At 41.4% G+C, this 21,376-nt stretch overlaps 1 protein-coding gene across 2 annotated transcripts in view; it reads right to left on the bottom strand.

Moving 5' to 3' along the window:
• Nucleotides 1–20,807, bottom strand: part of SLC30A5 (solute carrier family 30 member 5) — a 52,763-nt gene extending 31,956 nt beyond the window's left edge. The window contains exon 1 of one of the 2 annotated variants that reach the window (XM_058309614.1): nt 20,348–20,807. In XM_058309614.1, the coding sequence (XP_058165597.1) occupies nt 20,348–20,436 (89 nt within the window). In that variant the 5' untranslated portion in view covers nt 20,437–20,807. Of the gene's footprint in view, nt 1–19,661; nt 20,102–20,347 lie in introns of those variants that run through there. The other variant, XM_071208389.1, reaches the window with a different exon arrangement.
• Nucleotides 20,808–21,376: the final 569 nt, after the last annotated feature.

The raw sequence follows: 21,376 nt of genomic DNA, 5'->3' as shown, positions 1-21,376 counted from the left end.
TCGTGTGGGGCAGCTCTCCTTGTGGGGTGCACTCCTTGTGCGTGGGGCACCCCTACGCGGTGGATGCCTCTGTGTGGCACGGCACTTCTTGTGCGCGGCAGCACTGTGCGTGGGCCAGCTCACCACATGGGTCAGCAGGCCGTGGGTATCAAACCCTGGATCCTCCATATGGTAGGCAGATGCTCTATCAGTTGAGCCACAACTGCTTCCCGAACACAGGATCTTGTACATGGGAAGCAGGAGCTCTAACTACTGAGTTAGACCTGCTCCTCTTTACTCTCTTTTTAATTTTCAAAAAAATTTATTGAAGTATATCACTCACACATAAACATACATAAACAATAAGTGTATAGGAGTGGTTGTGAACTTATAAAACAAACATACAGAGCATCACACAGGACTCTCATAACTCACCCTACCACCAATACCTTGCATTATTGTTAAACATTTTAAACTACTGATTAAAGAACATTGTCAATATATTACTACTAACCAAAGTATTTTCCCCCAACCCACCCTATTATTATCTTTATATCATTTATACATGAACATACAGAAACTATAAGTGTACACTGAAGTTGTGGACTTACGAAGCAAACATGCATAACATCATACAGGGGTCCCATATATCAACCCTCCACCAACACTCCTCTGCGTTGTCGTGACACGTTTGTTACAGATTATAAAAGAATATTGTCAAAATCTTATGACTAATTATAGTCCTTATTTCCATTTGGTGCATTTTCCCTCCAACCCACCCTATTATTTAAAATATACTTTTTATGACAGAAGTTGTAGACTTATAAAAGAATCACGCACATGTGTAGAATTCCCAAACAACATCCATCTATCAACACACCACACTGTGGTGCAACATTTGTTACAGATAAAACATCATCATCCAGGGAAGTGACTGTGGCTCAATCAGTTGGGCTCCTGTCTACCATATGGGAGGTCCTGGGTTTGCGTCCCAGGGCCTCCTTGTGAAGGCAGGCTTGCCCACATGCTGTGGAGTGCCGCCTGGCCTGCAGGTGCAGTGGAGTGCCACTCAGCCCGCAAAGCACTGCAGAGAGCCGACACAGCAAGGTGATGCAACAAAAAAGGGAGACAAGCAAAAACACAGAAGAGCATACAGGGAATGGACAGAGAGAGCAGACAGCAAGCAAGTCACAAGAGGGGAAGGGAAATAAAAAAATAAGTACAGACACAGAAGAACACACAGTGAATGGACACAGAGAGCAGACAGCATGTAAAAAGCCACAAGGACGGGGGGATAGGGATAAAAAAAGATCACCATCTGATTGTTACCACATCCCTAGTGTATATTTGGCACAGATTCTCCATACTGTCCCATTATCAACACAGTACATCTTTGGCATAGATGCAAGCATGTTACATTATTACTGCTAACCACAGTCCATAGGTCAGTCCAGTTATATTTTTCCCATGCTTCTTCACATTCCCACCACCCTGCAATAGTGATATACATTTACTCTAGCTCACAAAGGATACTCTTGCATCTGTATCATGAACCACAATTCTCATCTACTTCTTGGTGTACTGTTTCAGATCCTAGTTTATTCTCCAGTACTCTGTCAACTGGCATTTATATCCCTAGACTACCATTTTCAGCCAAATCCCCATTTATAAACTAGCTGTTACTATTTGTTATCATCTACTCTATACATTTCCACACATTTACATTAAACTTCAGTAGTCCATCGCAGTCTTCCTTTTACCTCCTTTAAGAATCCACTACCTACCACCGGGCTTGAAAATATTTTCCTACAATTTTTTCTAGAAGCTTTATGGTTCTTGCTTTTATACTTAGGTTTTTTAATCCATTTTGAGTTAATTTTTGGATAAGGTGAGAGATATAGGTCCTCTTTCCTTCTTTTGGCTATGAATATCCAGTTCTTTCAGCACCATTTGTTGAATGGACTGTTCTGCCAAAGCTGTGGGATTTGACAGGCTAGTCAAAAATCACTTGACCATACATGTGAGGGTCTGTTTCTGAACCATCAGTTTGGTTCCATTGCTCTTATGTGTCTGTCTTTATGCCAGTACCATGCTGTTTTTACCACTACAGCTAGGTAATATAATTTAGAGTCTGGAGAGGAGAGTTCATTTTTCCTTTTTAAGATGGACTTCTTACCCTTTCAAATAAATTTGATAATCATGTTTTCAAGTTAAAAAAAAATTCTGGTGGAATTTTTATCGAGATTGCATTAAATCTGTATATCGTTTGAGTAGAATTGGTGTCTTTATGATAGTCTTCCAATCCATGACCATGTAATGTTTTTGCAATTATTTAGGCTTGTTTTGATTTAACACTGAGTTGCAGTTTTCTGAATACAAGTGCTTTACATCATTGGTTAAGTTATTCCTATTTGAGTTTTACCTGTCATGTTTTGTTTTCTCCACTCTTTTGACACTTTCGGTTACTTTTATTGATATAATCTTCATTTCTTGACTCTCTTCCAGGCCTTTCTCTCCTGTCTTCTTTTTAGGCTCTAGCATACCTTTTAGCATTTCCTGAAAATCTGGTCTTTTGATTAGAAATTCTCTCAGTTTCTGTTTATATGTGAATATTCTAATCTCACCTTTGTTTTTGAAAGACAATCTAGCCAGATATAAGATTCTTGGCTGGAAGTTTTTCTCCTGTAGTATCTTAAATATATCATACCACTGTCTTCTTGCCTCCATGGTTTCTGGTGAGAAATCGGCACTTAACCTTATTGGATATCCTTTATATGTTATGCATTGCTTTTCTCTTGCTGTTCTCAGAATTCTCTCTTCGTTCTTGGAACTTGACATTCCGATTAGTATATGTCTTGGAGTTGTTTTATTTGGATTTTTTAGGATGGGAGTACATTGTGCTTCTTGGACATGGATATCTATGTCTTTCAATAGGTTTGGGAAATTTTCTACCATTATTTTTTCAAATATTCCTTCTGCCCTTTTTCCCTTCTCTTCTCCTTCTGGGATGCCCATGACACATATGTTTGCAGTTCTCTTGCTGTCATTTAGTTCCTTGAGACCTTGCTTAATTTTTTCCATTTTTTCTTCATCTGTTCTTTTGTATGTTCCCTTTCAGAGGCCATTTCTTCAAGCTCACCACACCTTTCTTCTGCCTCCTCAAATCTGCTATTACATGATTCCAATATTTTAAAAATTTATTGCGCCTTTCATTCCCATAAGATCTGCTATTTTTCTATGTATGTTTTCAAATTCTTCTTTGTGTTCATCCAATGTCTTCTTAATATCCTTAATCTCTTTAGCCATCTCATTGAATTTAAGGAGATTTGTTTGAACATCTCTAATTAGTTGTCTCAATTCCTTTATGTCATCTGGAGTCTTAAGTTGTTTCTTTAGCTGGGCCATATCCTCCTGTTTCTTGGTGTGGATTTTAATTTTTTGTTGGTGTCTTGGCATCTGGCTTACTATTTATTCTAGGTGCACTTTTTCTCTTTAGTTTAGGGCTTCCTGCCTTTCTCCCTTGTTGGTTGTGCAGGAGGAACCAAGGATGTAGTTGGTGCTATAAGCTGTGGAGGCTCAAGCTGCCCTAATTGCCCCAGGGACTGATGAAGCTTCTCCCAACTTTCTCCTTTGCCAGGGGTAGGCAGAGTCACAGCTGTGTGGAACAATCCAAGTTGTGCAGGTCTAGACTGTAGCTGTCCAGAGAAAGTGATGACGCTTCATGCCCGTTTCTCCCTTGCCTTGGACAGGGAGGGAGCTGCAGGTGTGGGCAGCAATCTATGCAGTGTGGGTCCAAGATGACTGCATTTGCCCTGGTAGACTTCCAGTTATTCAGTCTGTGCCAGCCACAGGTACCTGCAGTCACCTGGATAGGCTGGTTCAGGGCCTACCAGCCTCCTCCCTGCCAGAGGTGGGGCTGGAGTCTAGGCTAGGGCTACAGGCCGATCTGGGTGAAAGAAACCAGTTCATACCATCACTGTGATTTTTTGGTAGCCAGGCATCCCCTCATGCTGGGGGCAAAGTCAAAATGGTGGCCACTGGCCTCTTTCCGACTTGGACAGATTCACACCCTAGCTATCCTTAGGTCAATACCTTAGCCAGCCAAGTCTACTGATTAGTAGCCAAAACCAGTGGCCAACTATCTCCTTCTCCTACTTTTGGGAAATGGAGCTTCCAATTCCAACCACAGAATAGCTCCTGGAGTGGCTCGCGCTGCCAAAGTAGGACAACATAGGCCTCCGTGGCTTGGCTGGTAATTTCCCGGAGAGGCTGGCACATGTCAGCTTCTTCCCAGAGATGGAGCTGCAACCTGATCTGGATGGAAAGAAGCTGGTCCCTACCAGCACTGTGATTTTCAGTCTGTGCTACTTCCTGATGTGTCAGGCGCAGAGTTAAGATGAAGGGTACTGGCTTCTTTCTGACTTGGACAGGCTCAAACTTTAGCTGTTCTCAGGATTATACTTTAGCTTGCTGAATTTACTCATCAGTAGCTGATGTTGGTGCCCAACCATCTCTTCCTCCCGTTTTTGGAAGGTGGAGCTTCCAAGGTGGCTTGTGCCTTCGGTGGAGGATGGGCACTGGCCTCCATGGCGTGGAGCACTGTACTTACGAATCTTCTCTGCAGATGGGCAGTCTCCTTTCATTCCTTCAAGGGTGTTGCGGGATGCTCTTCTGGTGTCCTGCAGCCCCCAAACAGGTGCTTCAGCTAGCTCCAGATAGCCTTGTGTGTTTACAGTAGCAGGAGCTGACTCTAGGAGTTCCTTACTCGGCTGCCATCTTGCTTGTTGTCTCCTCTCTTTTTAATTTTTAAAAACAGATAACAAAAGTACTTCCATGTAAAAATTTAAAATAAATCCACTTCCAATTCTCTCTTCATAGGTAACCAATTGGGGACATCCTTCTAAACCTTTTCCTTTACATCTCCAGGTATGTACACACACATACTATTTTATTTATTTTATTTTTAAAAAAGATTATTTATTTCTCTCCCCTTACCCCGCCCTCCAGTTGTCTGCTCTCTGCGTCCATTTGCTGTGTGTTCTTCTGTGTCCACTTGTATTCTTGTCAGTGGCCCCAGGAGTCTGTGTCTCTTTTTGTTGTACCATCTTGCTGCATCAGCTCTTTGTGTGTGTGGTGCCACTTCTGGGCAGGCTGAACATTTTTTTGCATGGGGCAGCTCTCCTTATGGGGCGTACTCCTTGTGTGTGGGGCTCCCCTACACGGGGGATACCCCTGTGTGGCACAGTACTTCTTGTGTGCATCAGCACTACGCATGGGCCAGCTCACCACATGGGTCAGGAGGCTCTGGGTTTGAACCCTGGACCTCCCATGTGGTAGCCAGATGCTTTATACATTGAGCCAAATCTGCTTTCCCATACTACTTTATATACATTCACATATTTAAGGTTGAATACACATTTTGATCATGTTATGTAACTTCATGTAATATATATTGAATATCTTTTGTTACTATTATTAAATTAGAACTATTTTTATACTTTAGTTAAAAGCTAGTATATTAGTCAGCCAAAAGTGCTCATGCAAAATACCAGAAATTGGTTGGTTTTTATAAAGGTTATTATTTGGGGTAGGAGCATACCAGGCCATAAAGCATAAGTTACTTCCCTCACCAAAGTCTATTTTCACATGTTGGAGGAAGATGTTGCTGACGTCTGCAAGGGTTCAGGCTTCCTGGGTTCCTCTCTTCCCAGGGCTTGCTTCTTTCCAGGCTTAGGGTTCCTCTCTTCCCAGGGCTCCAGCTTAAGGCTTCAGCATCAAACTTCAACATCAAACTCCAACATCAAAACCCCTTAACTCTGTCCTTTGCTATGCCTTTTATCTGTGGGGACTCATCTTGCAAAAGGGTGGGGACTCAATGCCCTACTGGCACAAGAGGTTTACATAATTACATAATTACTTAACCAAGTAAACTGATGAATCCAATATAATCTAATATGCCCAGAAGAAAAGATCAGTTTACAAACATAACTCAATATTTCTTTTTGGAATTCATCAATAATATCAAAGCTGGATTCTGAGATTTTTAAAGTCCCAATTAATGAAGTCTTCCTATATAAAATGGGCTAAAGATGAAACACTAGCTAAATCCAAGTAATCATAAGCTAATAAGCAGACATTCCTAATTCATGTTAGGGAGGGAAATAATTAACAGGTTCATTTACCAAGGGATGAAAATGGGGTGAGGTGGAGAGGAAGGTTCTTAAGGGCAGTAGCCTTGTCTCTAAGTCTGAGCCACTGACCCTTTGGGCAACACAGGGGATCCAATCCACTTCCCAAATTATAAATCATTATTTGCCACAAACTAGTTTGTGTGTATCATTGGTCTTTTCTGTGAAGGGTTAGAAAATTCTCTAGTCCTCTAAACCCAGAATCAGTGAAATTCATAAATTTCAGTGGGACTGGGTCCAAAGTTGCTTATTGGGTTTTGCCCACAGTAGCAGGTCACATTTCCCATGCTTAAAAAAAAAAAGTGAATGTGTATAATTCCACTTCAATTCACTTAATAAATATTTAAATTTCTATTATGTAGAAGGCACTATGCATGGAGTTTAGAATAATTCAGACTCCTAGCTCCTCCCATTTTTACTAGCTATATGATCTTGGACAAATTATTTAATTTTTCTAAGTCTCAGTTTCCTTATCTGTGAAACAAGAATACCATTACTTAGTTTGCAGGACTGTAGTAAGGATTAAATGAGATGATATACTAAAAGCACTTGAATCATGAAAGGTGCTTACGAGGGGAGCAGATGAAGCTCAGGGATTGAGTGCCTGCTTCCCATGTATGAGGTTCTGGGTTTGATCCCTGGGACCTCCTAAAAACAAAATGAATAAACAAATGAAAACAAACAACAACAATTCTATTGGGAAGCGGCTGTATCTCAGTGGTTGAGTGCTTGTTTCCTGTATTTGTCAGTCAAAAGGGAGCTGGTGCAAAGTACCAGAACTCTGTTGCTTTTATAAAGAGTACTTATTTGGGGTAGAAGCTTACAGTCACAAGGCCCTAAAGAGTCTAAGCTCAAAGTACCATAAGAGGTACTTTCTCACCCAAAGTCATTTGACACGTGTTGAAGCATGATGGCGGGTGATGTCTGAGAAGGTTGTCTTCTTTCTTCCTCTCGAGACTCCATAGTCCCAGCTTCTTCTGATCTCAGCTGTAGGTTCGCATAAGGCTTGTCTCTCTCCCTGGGACTCGTTTCTTTCTGGGCTCAGCTGCTCTGGTCTTTTCACAAGGTCAGGTGTAGAATACCAGGCTCATTTCTCTTCCTGGGGCCTCTGCCATGTCTCATGAGCTGTCTTTTTCTGTCTGCCCACCAAGAGGGGTGGGGACTCAATGCCCTAATGCCCTACTGAAGTGGCCAAATCAAAGCCCTAATCTAAATTTAACCAAGTAAATGTAACCTTTGAATTTATTGCCTTTTAAAAAAATATTTATTTATTTCTCCCCACCCCCACATTGTTTGTATTTGTTATGTCTGTTTGTTGTGTGCTGGTCTTTTTAGGAGGCACCAGGAACTGAACCTGGGACCTCTGATGTGGGAGGAAGGCACCTAACTGCTTGAGCCACCTCTGTTCCCTACCTTTGAATTGAATACAATCAGAGTACCACACCAGAGGAACCAACCAGTTTACAAACATAATCAAAATCTCTTTTTGGAATTCATAAATACTATCAAACTGCCACGCTTCCCATGTAAAAGATCCTGGGTTTAAACTACAGTAGAAGGGCAGCTATGCTATGCTAAGCAAATAATGCAAATGAGACTGTAAAGGAATGCTTATTATATTTACCTAAGACAATAAGCTCCTGAGTAAACATATAAACTATTTAAAAATAATTTCAAGTTTACAGAAGTTTCAATAGTACAAAGAACTCCCATATTTCCTTTATTTAGATTCACTAACGCTTTGTCCCATTTGCTTTATTATTCCCTTTCCTTCTGTGTACCTAGATATACAATTTCTTTTTTTTCCCTGAGCTACTTGAGAGTAGGTTACACACATCGTGCACATTTACTCCTAAATACTTGTATTTCCTAAGAACAAGGACATTCTTTTATATAACCAGTACAGTTATCAACTTCAGGAAATTTAACACTGATATGATACTTTTTATCTAATCTATTAGTCAAAGTCCAATTTTGTTACTTGACACAATAATGTCCTTTATAACATTTTTCTCCTCTACTACTAAATCTAGACCAGAATAGCCTAATGCATTTATATTTATTTTTTATTTATTTCTCTCCCCTTCCCCTGCCCCCAGTTGTCTGCTCTCTGTGTCCATTCGCCGTGTGTTCTTCTGTGTCTGCTTGTATTTTTTTTTTTAAAGATTTATTTATTTACCTCCCCCCCAGTTGTCTGTTCTCTGTGTCTATTTGCTGCATCTTCTTCTTTGTCCGCTTCTGTTGTCAGCGGAACGGGAATCTGTTTCTTTTTGTTGCATCATCTTCTTGTGTCAGCTCTCCGTGTGTGCAGCACTATTTCTGGACAGGCTGCACTTTCTTTCGCGCTGGGCGGCTCTCCTTACGGGGCACACTCCTTGCGCGTGGGGCTGCCCTACATGGGGACACCCCTGCGTGGCATGGCACTCCTTGCGTGCATCAGTGCTGTGCGTGGGCCTGTTCCGCGCAGGTCAAGGAGGCCCGGGGTTTGAACCGCAGACCTTCCATGTGGTAGACAGATGCCCTAACCACTGGGCCAAGTCCGCCGCCTGCTTGTTTCTTGACAGCGGCACTGGCAATCTGTTTCTTTTTATTGAGTCATCTTACGTCAGCTTTCCATGTGTGCGGCACCACTCCTGGGCAGGCGGCACTTTTTTTGTGCTGGGTGGCTCTCCTTATGGGGCGCACTCCTTGCTCTTGCGGCTCCTCTATGCGGGGAACACCCCTGCATGGCATGGCACTCCTTGCACGCGTCAGCACTGCGTGTGGGCCAGTTTATCACAGGGTCAGGAGGCCCTGGGTTTGAACCTTGGACCTCCCATATGGTAGGTGGACGCTCTATCCATTGATCCAAATCCGCTTCCCCCTAATGCATTTAGTAGTCATGTGTCAGTAAATGACATTTGATATGATCCTATTTACAAATGAGTTGCTCAAAATAGACTAGAAAAGTAAATTTATGCTACAAAAATGAAGTTGGTTCAAGTTCTGTTCCAGTACTATATGTGGTGTTCTTTCACAGACACACATAAAAGTTATGAACACTAATGTCATTTCTATAGTTTCCAAAGAATTTATCCAATCTTTAAATTTTAAAGGAAGCAATGAAGAACAAGAAAAACTTAAGCTCACTAAAAATGGATGCAAGGGAGGACCATGGGAAGATGATAGAGTAGGGAGCTCCCTCCACCAAAAGAACTACTGAACTAGCAGGACCTGTCTTAACTATTTTGAAACTCTGGAGACTAGTGGAACATGTGAAGCATCCAGGAAAGAGCTGGAGGAAGAGGCTAGTAAATTGTGGTAAATATCAATGAATTTCAACCTTTGTGCGGCAGTTACCATCCCTCAGCTCCCTAATGCATGGCAGGCAGCAATGGGAACTGCAATCCAGGCATCTGGTGCAGCTTGCTATTGTCAGAAGAGGTTTTAGCACCCAGTCCTCCAAAATTTGGCGATGTATAGTCTGTTGATGACCACTGCTTTTGATCAGCTACTTCAGATTGCTGAGGGGCTGACTCTGAGAGTTGTTACTGTTCCAGCTGCCCTCAGGAATAAGCAGCAGAGAAGTCTTAAAGAAGCAGTAGCTTTTTCCCCCCTTATTTTTTTCCATTCCCTATTTGGGAACAAAATTAGTTTGGAAGAATCACAAATTGACAGTTCCACCTCAATAACAGCAATAAAAACCTAGCAATTCCTGAGGAATGGGAAAAGTAGATTTTCAGAGTTTTAACAACATGATACACAGAATGTCTACTTTGAAAAAAAAAAACAACAAAACATACAAAAAAAAAACAAAAACAGGAAAGTATTGCTCATTCACAAGAAAAAAAGAATTTGCCAGAAACTATCTCTGAGGAAGTTCAAACACTAGAACTATTAGTCAACACTTTATGTCAACTGTCTTAAGTATGTTCAATGAGCTAAAGAAATCCATATACAAAGAACTAAATGAAATGAGGAAAATGTCCAAAAAAAATAGAAATTATAAAAAGCAACCAAACAAAAATTTTGGAGTTACAAACCATAGTAACTGAAATGAAAAAAACAAACAAACAAACAAAACTCATTACATGGATTCAACAGCAGATTTGAACATGCAGAAGACAAGACCAGGGAACTTGAAGAGAAGATACTTGAAATTATCCAGTGTGAAGAGAAGAGAAATTATGAAGTGAACAGAGCCTGAAGGGTCCATGGGACACTACCAAATGTACCAACATACATATCATTGGAGTCCTAAAAATACAAGAGAGAGAAAGCATAGAAAATAGAAAAAGTATTTGAAAAAACATTGGCCCAAACTTCTCAAATCTGATGAAAGACATGAATATACATGTTAGAGGTTTGCGATAATTAACAAGCTGTAGCTCAGTTTTCCCTGATATGCATTGGGAAAGGCTAACCCCATCCCCGATTAGCCTATGTGTCTAAGGGCATGGCACTTCCCCACAGGTTAAATAAAGAAACCACAGAGAGGGAATAAAGGGAAATGGAAACCATCCCTACCTACATATCAGAGGGAGATAAAATTCCTACAGAATAAAGAAACATCTGCTCCTGCAGCATTCCAAGAAACCGTAACTCCCTAACCTGCTATCTTCTAGTCATTATCAGGAAAACTTTTCACCTCTAGGACTTCCTATTGGCCCCTGTACTTTACTCAGACCCTCAACCCCCTTTCACCAACTATCATTTCCCCGCCTAGGAAAGTTCTGTATAAATTCAAGCTCCCCTTCCAAGGAGGGGCTGAAGTCTGTTCTTCAGACCCTCTCCATTGGGAGAGTTTCTCAATAAATTCTTTGCTTATGGTCAATCAGTCTCCACGTCCCAGTAAGCACCGTTATTTTCTCCAACAATACACATCTTAGAAGTTCAACAAACTCCAGGCAGGATAAATTCTAAGAGATCTACACCAAGACACACTATAGTGAAGTTGTCGAAATCCAAAGACAAAGAGGGAGTAAAAAAGAAGCAACTTGTCACACAGAAGTGATCCACAATGATTAACACTGAATTTCTCATCACAAACCACAAAGGCCAGAAGACTAAGTGGGATGACATATTTAAAGTTTAAGGAAAAAAACTGTCAAGCAAGAATTCTTTTTTTCATTTAATATTTTACTGAAGTGTATCATTCATACATGAATATACATAACAATAAGTGTATAGTAAAAGTTGTGAACTTACAAAACAAATATGCATAAAATCACACATGGCTCCCATATACCACCACACACCAATACTTTGCATTGTTGTGGAACATTTGTTACAAATTATGAAAGAGCATCAACAAAGTATTATTACTACTTATAGTCAATTTTACATTTGATGTATTCCCCCCCAACCACGCTATTATTATTACTTTTGTTCACAAACCATTTATCTAAAGTATACAATCAATGGCATTTGGTATAATCACAGATTTTTTCATTGATCACTTCAACTGACATTAGAGCATTTTCATTACTCCAAAAAAAACCACAACAAAACCATTATCATACCCGTATTAGAGTTACTAATTACACATCCTATGATGTGATTTCACCATTTCTAGTCATTTACAAACATTTACAAACAACTTTTTACAATTCTGCACAGATAGAACCTCAGCTTTCCATTCTCTAACTATATTCCATTCTCTGGTGACTTTTAATTTTAGCTATTAACTTAATTAATACATAAAATATTTGTCTTTGTGCCTGGCATGCTTCACTCAGCATACTTTTCCTTTATGTGTATATACCACAATTTATTTAATCATTCGTTATTGGATGGACACCGGAGTGGTTTCATAACCGTATCAAACTGCTACATGGGGGCTAGAGTTGAACCCAAGACCTCGTATGCGGGAAGCCATCATTCAACCACTGATGCACATTGGTTTCCGAGTTGGGTTTTTGTTTGTTGTTTGTTTTGTTGTTTCAGAAGGTACCAGGAACTGAACCCAGGACCTCCCATGTGGGAGGTGGGCACTCTAATTGCTTGAGCCACATCTGCTCCCTTCCTTTAGTTTTGCCAGAATTTACCTCAGGTACTTCGTGGCATGTTGGTTAGGTGCAAAAGCCTACTGCATCTCATCACTCTTCTGCATCTAGTCTGTTTCGTTTGACAACAGTATAGCTAACCCTGTTCTCTTTTTGTTACTGTTTGCACGAAATATCTTTCTCCAATATTTCACTTTTACTCTGTTTGCACCCTTGGGTCTAAAGAGAGTTTCTGGTGCAACATATAGCTGGTTCATGTTTTGTTATTCTTTCTGTCAGCCTATGTCTTTTGATTTGGGAATTTAATCCATTAACATTCAATGTTATTACTGTAAAGACATTACTTTGACTACATTATCCTTCAGCTTTCACATGTCTTTTTTATTTCTGTCTTATCCTTTTGGCAACTTTTTCTCATAGTTTTCACTTCTACACTCTCCTCCAAACTGCTCTCTCTTTTTTTCTTTTCTGGTTGCAGAAATCCCTTCAGTGTTTCTTGCAGAGCTGGATTCTCAATTATGAACTCTCTTAGTTTCTATTTGTGAATATTTCAAACTCCCCTTCATATTTGAAGGACAGTTTTGTTGGCAAAGAATTCTTGGCTGCAGTTCTTCTCTTTCAGTACCTTAATTATATCATACCACTGCTTTCTCACCTCCACGGTTTCTGAAGAGAAATCTGCACTAAGTCTCAGTGGGTGTTGCTTGTGTATGATGCTCTGCTTCTCCCTTGCTACCTTCAGTATTTTCTCTTTATCTTTGGCATGTGGCATTTTGCGTATTATGTGTCATGGGGTAGGATATTTACATTTATTCTAATTGGAATACACTGTGCTTCCTGGACATGTATTTTATATCTTTCATGAGAGCTGGGAAATTTCCAACTATTATTTGCTCAAATAGTCCTTCTGCCCCTTTCCCTTGTCTTCTTCTGAACTCTCATAATATATATGTCCATGTTTCATTTGACTCCTGGCACCCCTGCTCATTTTCTCCCCACTCCTTTCTCCTTTCATTTCAGCTGTTCTGACTTCTATGTTGCTGGTTCTTTCTTCCATGATTTCAAATATGCTGTTACTGGTGAGCAGATGCAGCTCAAGTGGTTGAGCACCTGCTTTCCATGTATGAGGTCCCAGGTTTGATCCCCAGTACCTCCTAAGAACAAACTAAAAGAAATCCACTCTCATTGGGGGTCAGATGTAGCTCAGTAGTTGAGTGCCTGCTTCCCATGTAGGTACTGGGGATTGAACCCAGGACCTCCTTAAAAAAAAACAAAACTGCAGTTGAGTGCCTCTATTATATATATATGTTTTTGAAGTATCTCCCCCCCCCGCCCCTGCTGTGATGGCCCCCTCCTCTTTTTGCTCTTTGCTGGTTGTTTTTGCTCATTGTTTTTTCTCATTAACTGCTCGTTTTTTTGCTTGACATCTGCTCATTGTCTGTCTTCTTTAGGAGGCACTGGGAACCAAACCCAGGACTTCCCATGTGGGAGGTGGCTGCCCTACTGCCTGAGCCATACCTGCTCCCCTCTATTATATTTTTAATCTTGATTCATCTTTCATTCCCATAAGCTCTGTTATTTTTCTAGCCAAGATTTCAAATTTTTCTGTGTGCTTGCCCCATGTCTTCTTAATGTCTTTGATTTATTTAGCCATGTTGTCCTTCAACTCCTTGATTTGACATTAGGAGAGATACTAATCATTTATTAGTTGTTTCAAGTCTTGTGTCTTCCCTGGAGCTTTGATTTGTTCCTTTGCCTGAGTCATAACTTCCTTTTTCTTAGTATACCTTATAACTTTTTGCTGATGTCTAGGAATCTGAGTCTGATGTTCAGTTTACTCTTATGTTCAGTTTCTCTCTCTTGTCTAGGGATTTACTGTTAAGTAGCTGTATGCTACAACTATTCTTTGATTCCTGGTGCAACTCGTTCTAGATAGTTAAGGTTGCTTGTGTTTAACTGCTCAAACCAGGGCTAAATATTCAGTAAAGGGGTGCAGGCTAGTCTCCAAGGGCCTTGGAGAAGCAGGTAGTAAAGGCATCACGTTGCCTCTTTTATTTATCTCTTACTACTTTCCCCTTCTTTGAATGCACTTTTCTGGTCTGCCAGCAGATGGTGATCTTCAATAGATCTTTCAGCTCAGGGCCCAGACACTGCGGGGAATACATTCACTGTAAACTGGTCCAGGTGGATGGTAGAGAAGTACAGTCCTCAGGGTGGGCTAAGCCTTCAAACAAACTTCCTTTGAAGGTGCTTGTATTAGTCTGCCAAAGGGGTACTGATGCAAAGTATCAAAATCTGTTGGCTTATATAAAGGGTATCTATTTGGGGTAAAAGCTTACAGTTAAAAGGCCCTAAAGAATCCAACTCAAGGCTGCTTTCTCACCAAAGTCAGCTGCCATGTGTTTTTCTTTTTTTCAGCTGCCATGTGTTGAAGCAAGATGGCAGGTGATCTGCTTCTCAGATGCTCTGTTCTCTTTGGCTGCAAACTAGCAGGAAAATGACTCATCTCTTTCCAGGGCTTTAGTTGTTTTGTCACATGGCAGGACTGAAACAACCAAGTTCTCTCCTCCTCCATGCGTCTTTTTTTCACTTTCTTTTCTTTTTATGTTCCATATATTTTCTTGAGTGAGAGTCCGTTTATATCAGCCCACCAAAGGGGTGGGGACTCAACCCAAGTCATGCCTTACTGACATGGTCAAATCAAAAGCCATAAATTCATTTTATCAAGTAAACTTAAAATCTCTGAATTTAATACAATCAAAGGGTATCACACCCAGAGGAACAGACCAGTTTATAAACATAATCTTCTCTTTTTTGGGATTCATAAATAATATCAAACTGTCACACTCCACTCTCTGAATCCCAAAAAGACATTACGATAATCCAAAAAATCTTATTTCAGTAGCAATGCTAGTACATCACATGACCATCAGTTTATAAAAATGCAGTTTGTCTTTGGACAAAGTCTCCACTGGCTGTAGACCTGTGAAATTTACAAACAATTTATCTGCTTCCAATATACAAAGGAACAAACATAGGATGAACATTTGCATTACTGTAAGGAGAATTTGGCAGGGAAACATGAGCCACTGGTCCCCAACAGTTCTGAAAACCTGCAGGGCATACTCTATTAGATTTCAAAGTCTGCAAGTCATTCTTTGATGATGGTTTCTTCTCCTTGGGGCCTCATGGGGGTCCATCCTTTCCATTGACTTGCCCAAAGGCCATTTTCTTGGTTCCACCCTCACCAAGCTTCTGTGTGTTGACCAAGTCCCAGACCTCACCCTCCAAGAACACTGGGGTTATGGCCACTCTTTCCCCAATCTCTGGGGTACAGTCTCAACCCCCTTAGTACAGTGAGGTAGCAGCAACATTCTTCCTAATCTCTGGCATATAGGCCCAACTTTCTCAGAACAGTGAGGAGGTACTCAGCCTTCCCTAATCTATGTGGAACAGGCCTATACCTCTCAAGAGTAATGGGGTGTCAATTTCACTCTCCCCAACCTATGGGAAACAAGCCCACCCCTCTCAAAACACTAGGGTGGTGATCACTCCTCCCAACCCTTGGGAAATGTGCTCCACCCTCTCTGTAGACTGGAGTGGCAAAAATTCTCCCTGAACAGTGGGCTGGAACATCCAACTTCTTCAAATGCAGGGACAAACTTAACTTCTTCATATACATGGGTTGGGTCCTTCTCTTGGCCCAAGGAGATGTCTTAATTCCAGATCTCAGCTTCTGTGGTTTTCCTCTTAAAACCGCTTTCCCTTCCATCTCTCCCCTCCATGTCCCTTTTAGTACAGGCTGTCAGTGGTTTTGTTCATAAAGATCTCACAAAAAGCTTTTTGGTTTAGCTTGCAGAGAGGAATGGTCCAAGCCATCAGACAGTAAGGTTTTCCATAAGTCTTTCTCGATAACTTAATTTTCAATTCTGACTTACAAGTTCCAAGTTTAGTTAATTCCTCAAACGGGGCACTATCATCTGGGGGCTTGATTTCCAGAGGTGTGGAATTTCTGGAATCCATTTCTGGTTACTTTGTGCCTAACAATTCAGTTATCAACTTACCTCTTTCCTCTAACATTTTGCTATAAGTTGCAAGGAAGAGCCAAGTTGCATTTTCCACATTTAGTTTGGAAATAAATGTCCACACTCGTAATTTTCAAATTCTGCCTTCCCATATAACATCAGGAGTCAATCTTTCTAAGTTCTCTGCAACCTTAAAACACAGATTGCCTTCCCACCCGTTTCCAAAAAGAGTCTCATCACTTCCTTCTGAGGTCTTATCAAAAGTCTTTTTGGCATCCATATTTCTGCTAAGAGTCTCCTCAAAGCAATCTAGGCCTTTCCTAGCAAGCATCTCACAATTCTTCCAAAAAATACCCCTTACCCATTTATGAAACATTCCAGCATTTTTAGTAATTGCATCAGACTGGATCCCACTCCTGGTACCAAATTCTGTATTAGTCTGCCAAAGGGGTACTGACGCAAAGTACCAGAAATCTGTTGGCTTTTATAAAGGGTATTTATTTGGGGTAAAAGCTTACAGTTAACAGGCCCTAAAGAATCCAATTCAAGGCTGTTTCTCACCAAAGTCAGTTGCCATGTGTTGAAGCAAGATGGTAGGTGATCTCTTCCTGGTCTCTCAGCCCTTCTTAGCTGCTCAGTTTCTCTAGTTCTCTTTGGCTGAAAACTACCAGGGAAATGTCTTGTCTCTTGTCCTGGGGCTTTAGCTGTTTTAGCCTTCTCCTTTCTGTCACATGGCAGGACTGAAATGACTAAGTTCTCTCCTCTTCCACGTGCCTTCTTGAGTGACAGTCTGTTTATATCAGCCCACCAAGGGGATAGGGACTCACCCTGAGTCATGCCTTACTGATGTGGTTGAATCAAAAGCTCTAAATTGATTTTATCAAGTAAACTTAAAACCTTTGAATTTAATACAGTGTACATACCCAAAGGAACAGAGAAACATAATCTTTCCCTTTTTTGGGATTCATAAATAATATCAAACTGCGTACTCTTGCCTTGGCTGGTCACACTTGCCCTCCCTGAGTCCTCAGCAAACAGCCCAGGACAGTAGAAGGATGTTTGAGAAGGCAAATTATGTTTAGCTCCCTTCTGGCTATCAGGGCAAACACAATGTTGCAATACCACCTAGCCTGGAAATGTGTGACTCCTCCAACACAACAAATCAAGTTTGCTGGCAAAAATCTAAAATTTTCCTTCCTCTCTCCTTTCTTGGGGAAGAGGGCCCCTGCAGCCGCCTACTGGGTCTGGAGAACCCAGGGCTGTTTGCTCTGAAGGCTGGGTAGTGGGGGGGGAATGGGGACCAAGACCTCCTGCTGGAGCTTTACTTATGGAATTTTTTCAGCCTAGACTCCTTTTCTTTACCTCTCTCTCTTCTGTGTGATGTCTAGCTTTCCACTGCTGTTCTATGTCCTAGAACAAGCATTTTCCTGTTTCTGCTGCTTCTCTAGCTATTTTTCTGGGAGAGGAGTGAGTCCTCTGCCACTCTAATCATCTGTATTTCTAGAAGTCTCCACCAAGAATTCTACATCCAGCCAAACTGTCATTCAAAATGAAGGAGATATTCAGACCTTTACAGACAAAAACTGATAAGAGTCTCATTACCAGAGACTTGACTTAGAAGAAACGATAAAGGGAATACTTCAGGCTGAAATAAAAGGATACTAGAGAGTAACTCGAAGCCCTAAGAAATGAAGAACACTAGTAAAGGTAACTACATAAATATAAAATCACTTATTATTGTAATTTTGGTTTGTAACTGCTCCCACCCCCAGGCAAATGTATAAAATAACATTTAAATTCCATGTTAAGAGGTGTGCAATGCATATAGATGTAATCTGAAGCAATAATCAATATAAAAGTGGAAGGACAGAAATACCTAGGAATTAAGAATTTATATAATACTGATAACTAGGTTGGTACTAGTCAACCTAGAGTTATTAGTTTAAGATATTAATTGTAATTACAAAGGTAATCACTAAGAAAATAACTTAAAAAATACAGAAAAGGAAAGAAGGGAATTGGAAAGGTACGCTAAGAAGGCAACTAAACACATACAAAAAAGGTAGTAATAGAGTAATTAAATAATAAAAAACATACTAGACACACAAAACAAATAGCTAAATGGCAGAAGTAAATCCTTTCAAATTGAGAAGACAAACGAAAGAATGGGAGCAAACAGTTTCAAACCATATATCTGATAAGGGCTCAGTATCCAGATTATATAAAGAACTCCTACAACTCAACAACAAAGACAAACAACCCAACTGAAAAATGGGACAAGGATTTGAATAGACACTTCTTGAAAGAACATATTCAAATGTTTAATGAGTAGATGAAAAGATGCTCAACATCAGTGGCCTTTAAAGAAATGCAAATTAATACCACAATGAGATACTACTTCATACCCACTAGGATGGTTACTGATAAAAAAATTGAAAATAATGTGTTGGTGGGGATGCAGAGAAATAGTAACCACCATATATTGTTGGTGAGAATGTAAAATAGTACAGCCAGTGCAGAAAACAATTTGGCGGTTCCTCAGAAAGTTAAACATAGAATTACTCTATGATCCTAGGTATACAGACAAAAGAATTCTAAGCATTGCATCATTATTCAAAATAGTGGTGACTGCCAAAAGGTGGAACAACTCAAATGACCCCCACCTGCAGAAAACAATTTGGCGGTTCCTCAGAAAGTTAAACATAGAATTACTCTATGATCCTAGGTATATAGACAAAAGAATTCTAAGCATTGCATCATTATTCAAAATAGTGGTGACTGCCAAAAGGTGGAACAACTCAAATGACCCCCACCAAATGAATGGACTAACAAAATGTGATATATTCATACAGTGGAGTATTATTCAGCCACAAAAAGAAGTGATGTGTTGATACATAATAGAACATGGATGAACCTTGAAGACATCATATTGAGTGAAATAAGCCAGACACAAAAGGACAAATATTCTATAATTTCTCTTATAGGAAATGCTCAAAATAAGAAAATTCTTAGAGACAGAAACTAGAAAAATGATTATCAAGGGTGGGGAGAGGAGAAAATGGGGGAGCTATTGCTAAATGAGTATGAGTTTTGATTTGGGAAGATGAAAATAGCCTGGAACTAGATAATGGTGAAAGTTACACAGTATTGTCAAGGTACTTAATTTCAAAGAATTGTCCACTTAAAATGGTTAAAATGATTTTCATGTTTCGCATACTTTACTGCAATTAAAAATACTTACAGAAGTGGACAAAAGAAACGAGACGCAGCAAATAGACACAGAGAACAGACAACCGGGGGAGGGGAGGAATTAAATAAAATAAAAATAAATCTTAAAAAAAAATACTTACAAAATTTTAAAAAATAAAGGCAAAGAATTCAAGTTCTAGGCAAACTGTTGGGCCATACTTCATGCATCTCTGACACCACCACAAAGCTTAGGACAGGTCAGGAAGGACACACTTGAAAGTGGTCACAGTACTTACCTCTCGGGGGATGGTGAGAGGATTGGGAGGGAGCACAGAAGGGGATTTCCACTTTTTAGTCTATGTATTTTTGTACTCTTTGAATTTTTAAACAACGAGCACATACTTTAGTAACGAAATAAAAAAAAAAACAAAACTAGAAAAACTAGACTACGGGACTGGATTCCCGATGTGCTCGGTTAAACTAAACCGTCAAGTTGATGTGTTTGTATTTTGGTTTCTTCATCTGAAGAGATCTCTGCAACCGACCCTCCCCGCCCCCTTCCCCCAACTCACGCAGGGAGACGTCAGGTTAAGGAGTCATTAAATTACTATTTCACGGAAAAACTGTCAACAGAAATGTTTCCCATAGATCAGAGAAACCTTTCACTCGTACTAGAAAGCAGATCTGTTAACGGTCTACCCTGAAAACCAGAAGCTTCCTGCATTCTAGAGCGTTTATTCAGCAGCGGGCAACAGAGGAGCCAATGAGATCGAGAGGCGGCCACAGGGCAGAGCGAAAGAGGACGGAAAGCTATCGGGGGCAGTGCTGAACCTAGGTCAGTGGGGAGGGGAGAGGCTGGTCTCGCGCGCGCCAGGGTAGAATCCCGGGGAACGGCCGGGCTGGCAGCTGCCGTCCGCGAGCCAGCGAGCGCCAGCGCTGGGAGAGGGTAGCCCCGAAGGCGGGAGCCGGGTCGGTCCCTTACCGAGCGCTGGGCACGTCCACCGGCCCGAGGCCGCCGCCACCGCCGCCGCCGGGGCCGGCTAGCACGTCCCCGCAGTATTTCTCCTCCATGCCCCGGGTCAGGAGCCGCCGCCGCTATCTCCGCTGCGGGGTCTCGGCATGTCTAAGCCTCAGCCACGAACAGCAGGCGCAGGAGCGTCACTCCCCCATGGCAGCGGCCCAGCCGAGTCTCTACAGGTCCGGGTAGCTGCCGTCGCTGTCCCAGGACTTCTGCTCACAGTAACACGCGCGTCGGGGATAGGCCGCGAGCAGTTCCGGCAGCGCCAGGTTCCCAGGAGGCCGCACACGCTCGGACGCTGCCAAGCCACGTCATCCGGCCCAGCAGGCCTCACTGCCCGGGTAGTGCTCAGCTCTGCGCTTGCGCACCACACAATACTCGCCTTCCTTTGCTCCCTCTTTGGCCCCTCCTACTGAGGGGTGACAGATCGTTTTGCCACCCCCGCGTCTGTCTCTCCCACGGTTGCGGCTGCGCACTTACACGGTCATGCAGCGCCACCTATGGGCTGACAGGAGTACAGCGAGTTCCTGTAACGGAGAAGGAGGGGAAAGAGAAAATCAAAGTGTGACTGAACTGAGGTAACTAACTAGTACCTCTGCGGTAGGGATTCTTAATCTGGCGTCTGGGACACACTCCCTACGTCGAAATTTGTGTGTGTATGAACATTTTTCTGGTGATACGGCCAAGAGTTTTCACCAAAGTCTTAAAAGTGTTCCCCCAAATAGTTACCTATATAATTTTTGAGTCATGTGAAGACTGTATAAGCCTATCCTTTTGAACACCTCCTTTGATGGACTTTGGAAAGGAGAAGCTGGTATTTTGGCAAAATTTCCTGTCACTGCAAACCAGCGTGTTTCAGCCCATCTCAGTGCAATTTTATAGGAGACTTCTTTCCCATCCTAGCCAAAGGAAATTTATGGAGCCCTCTACAGTGTTCTTACCCAGGGTTCAATTCACGGAGCTTGATTTGAAAAAAATCAATTTATTATCTTA

Source organism: Dasypus novemcinctus, chromosome 2 (assembly GCF_030445035.2).
Source record: "Dasypus novemcinctus isolate mDasNov1 chromosome 2, mDasNov1.1.hap2, whole genome shotgun sequence".
NCBI lineage: Eukaryota > Metazoa > Chordata > Mammalia > Cingulata > Dasypodidae > Dasypus > Dasypus novemcinctus.
This window is presented reverse-complemented; position numbering and strand designations above follow the sequence as displayed.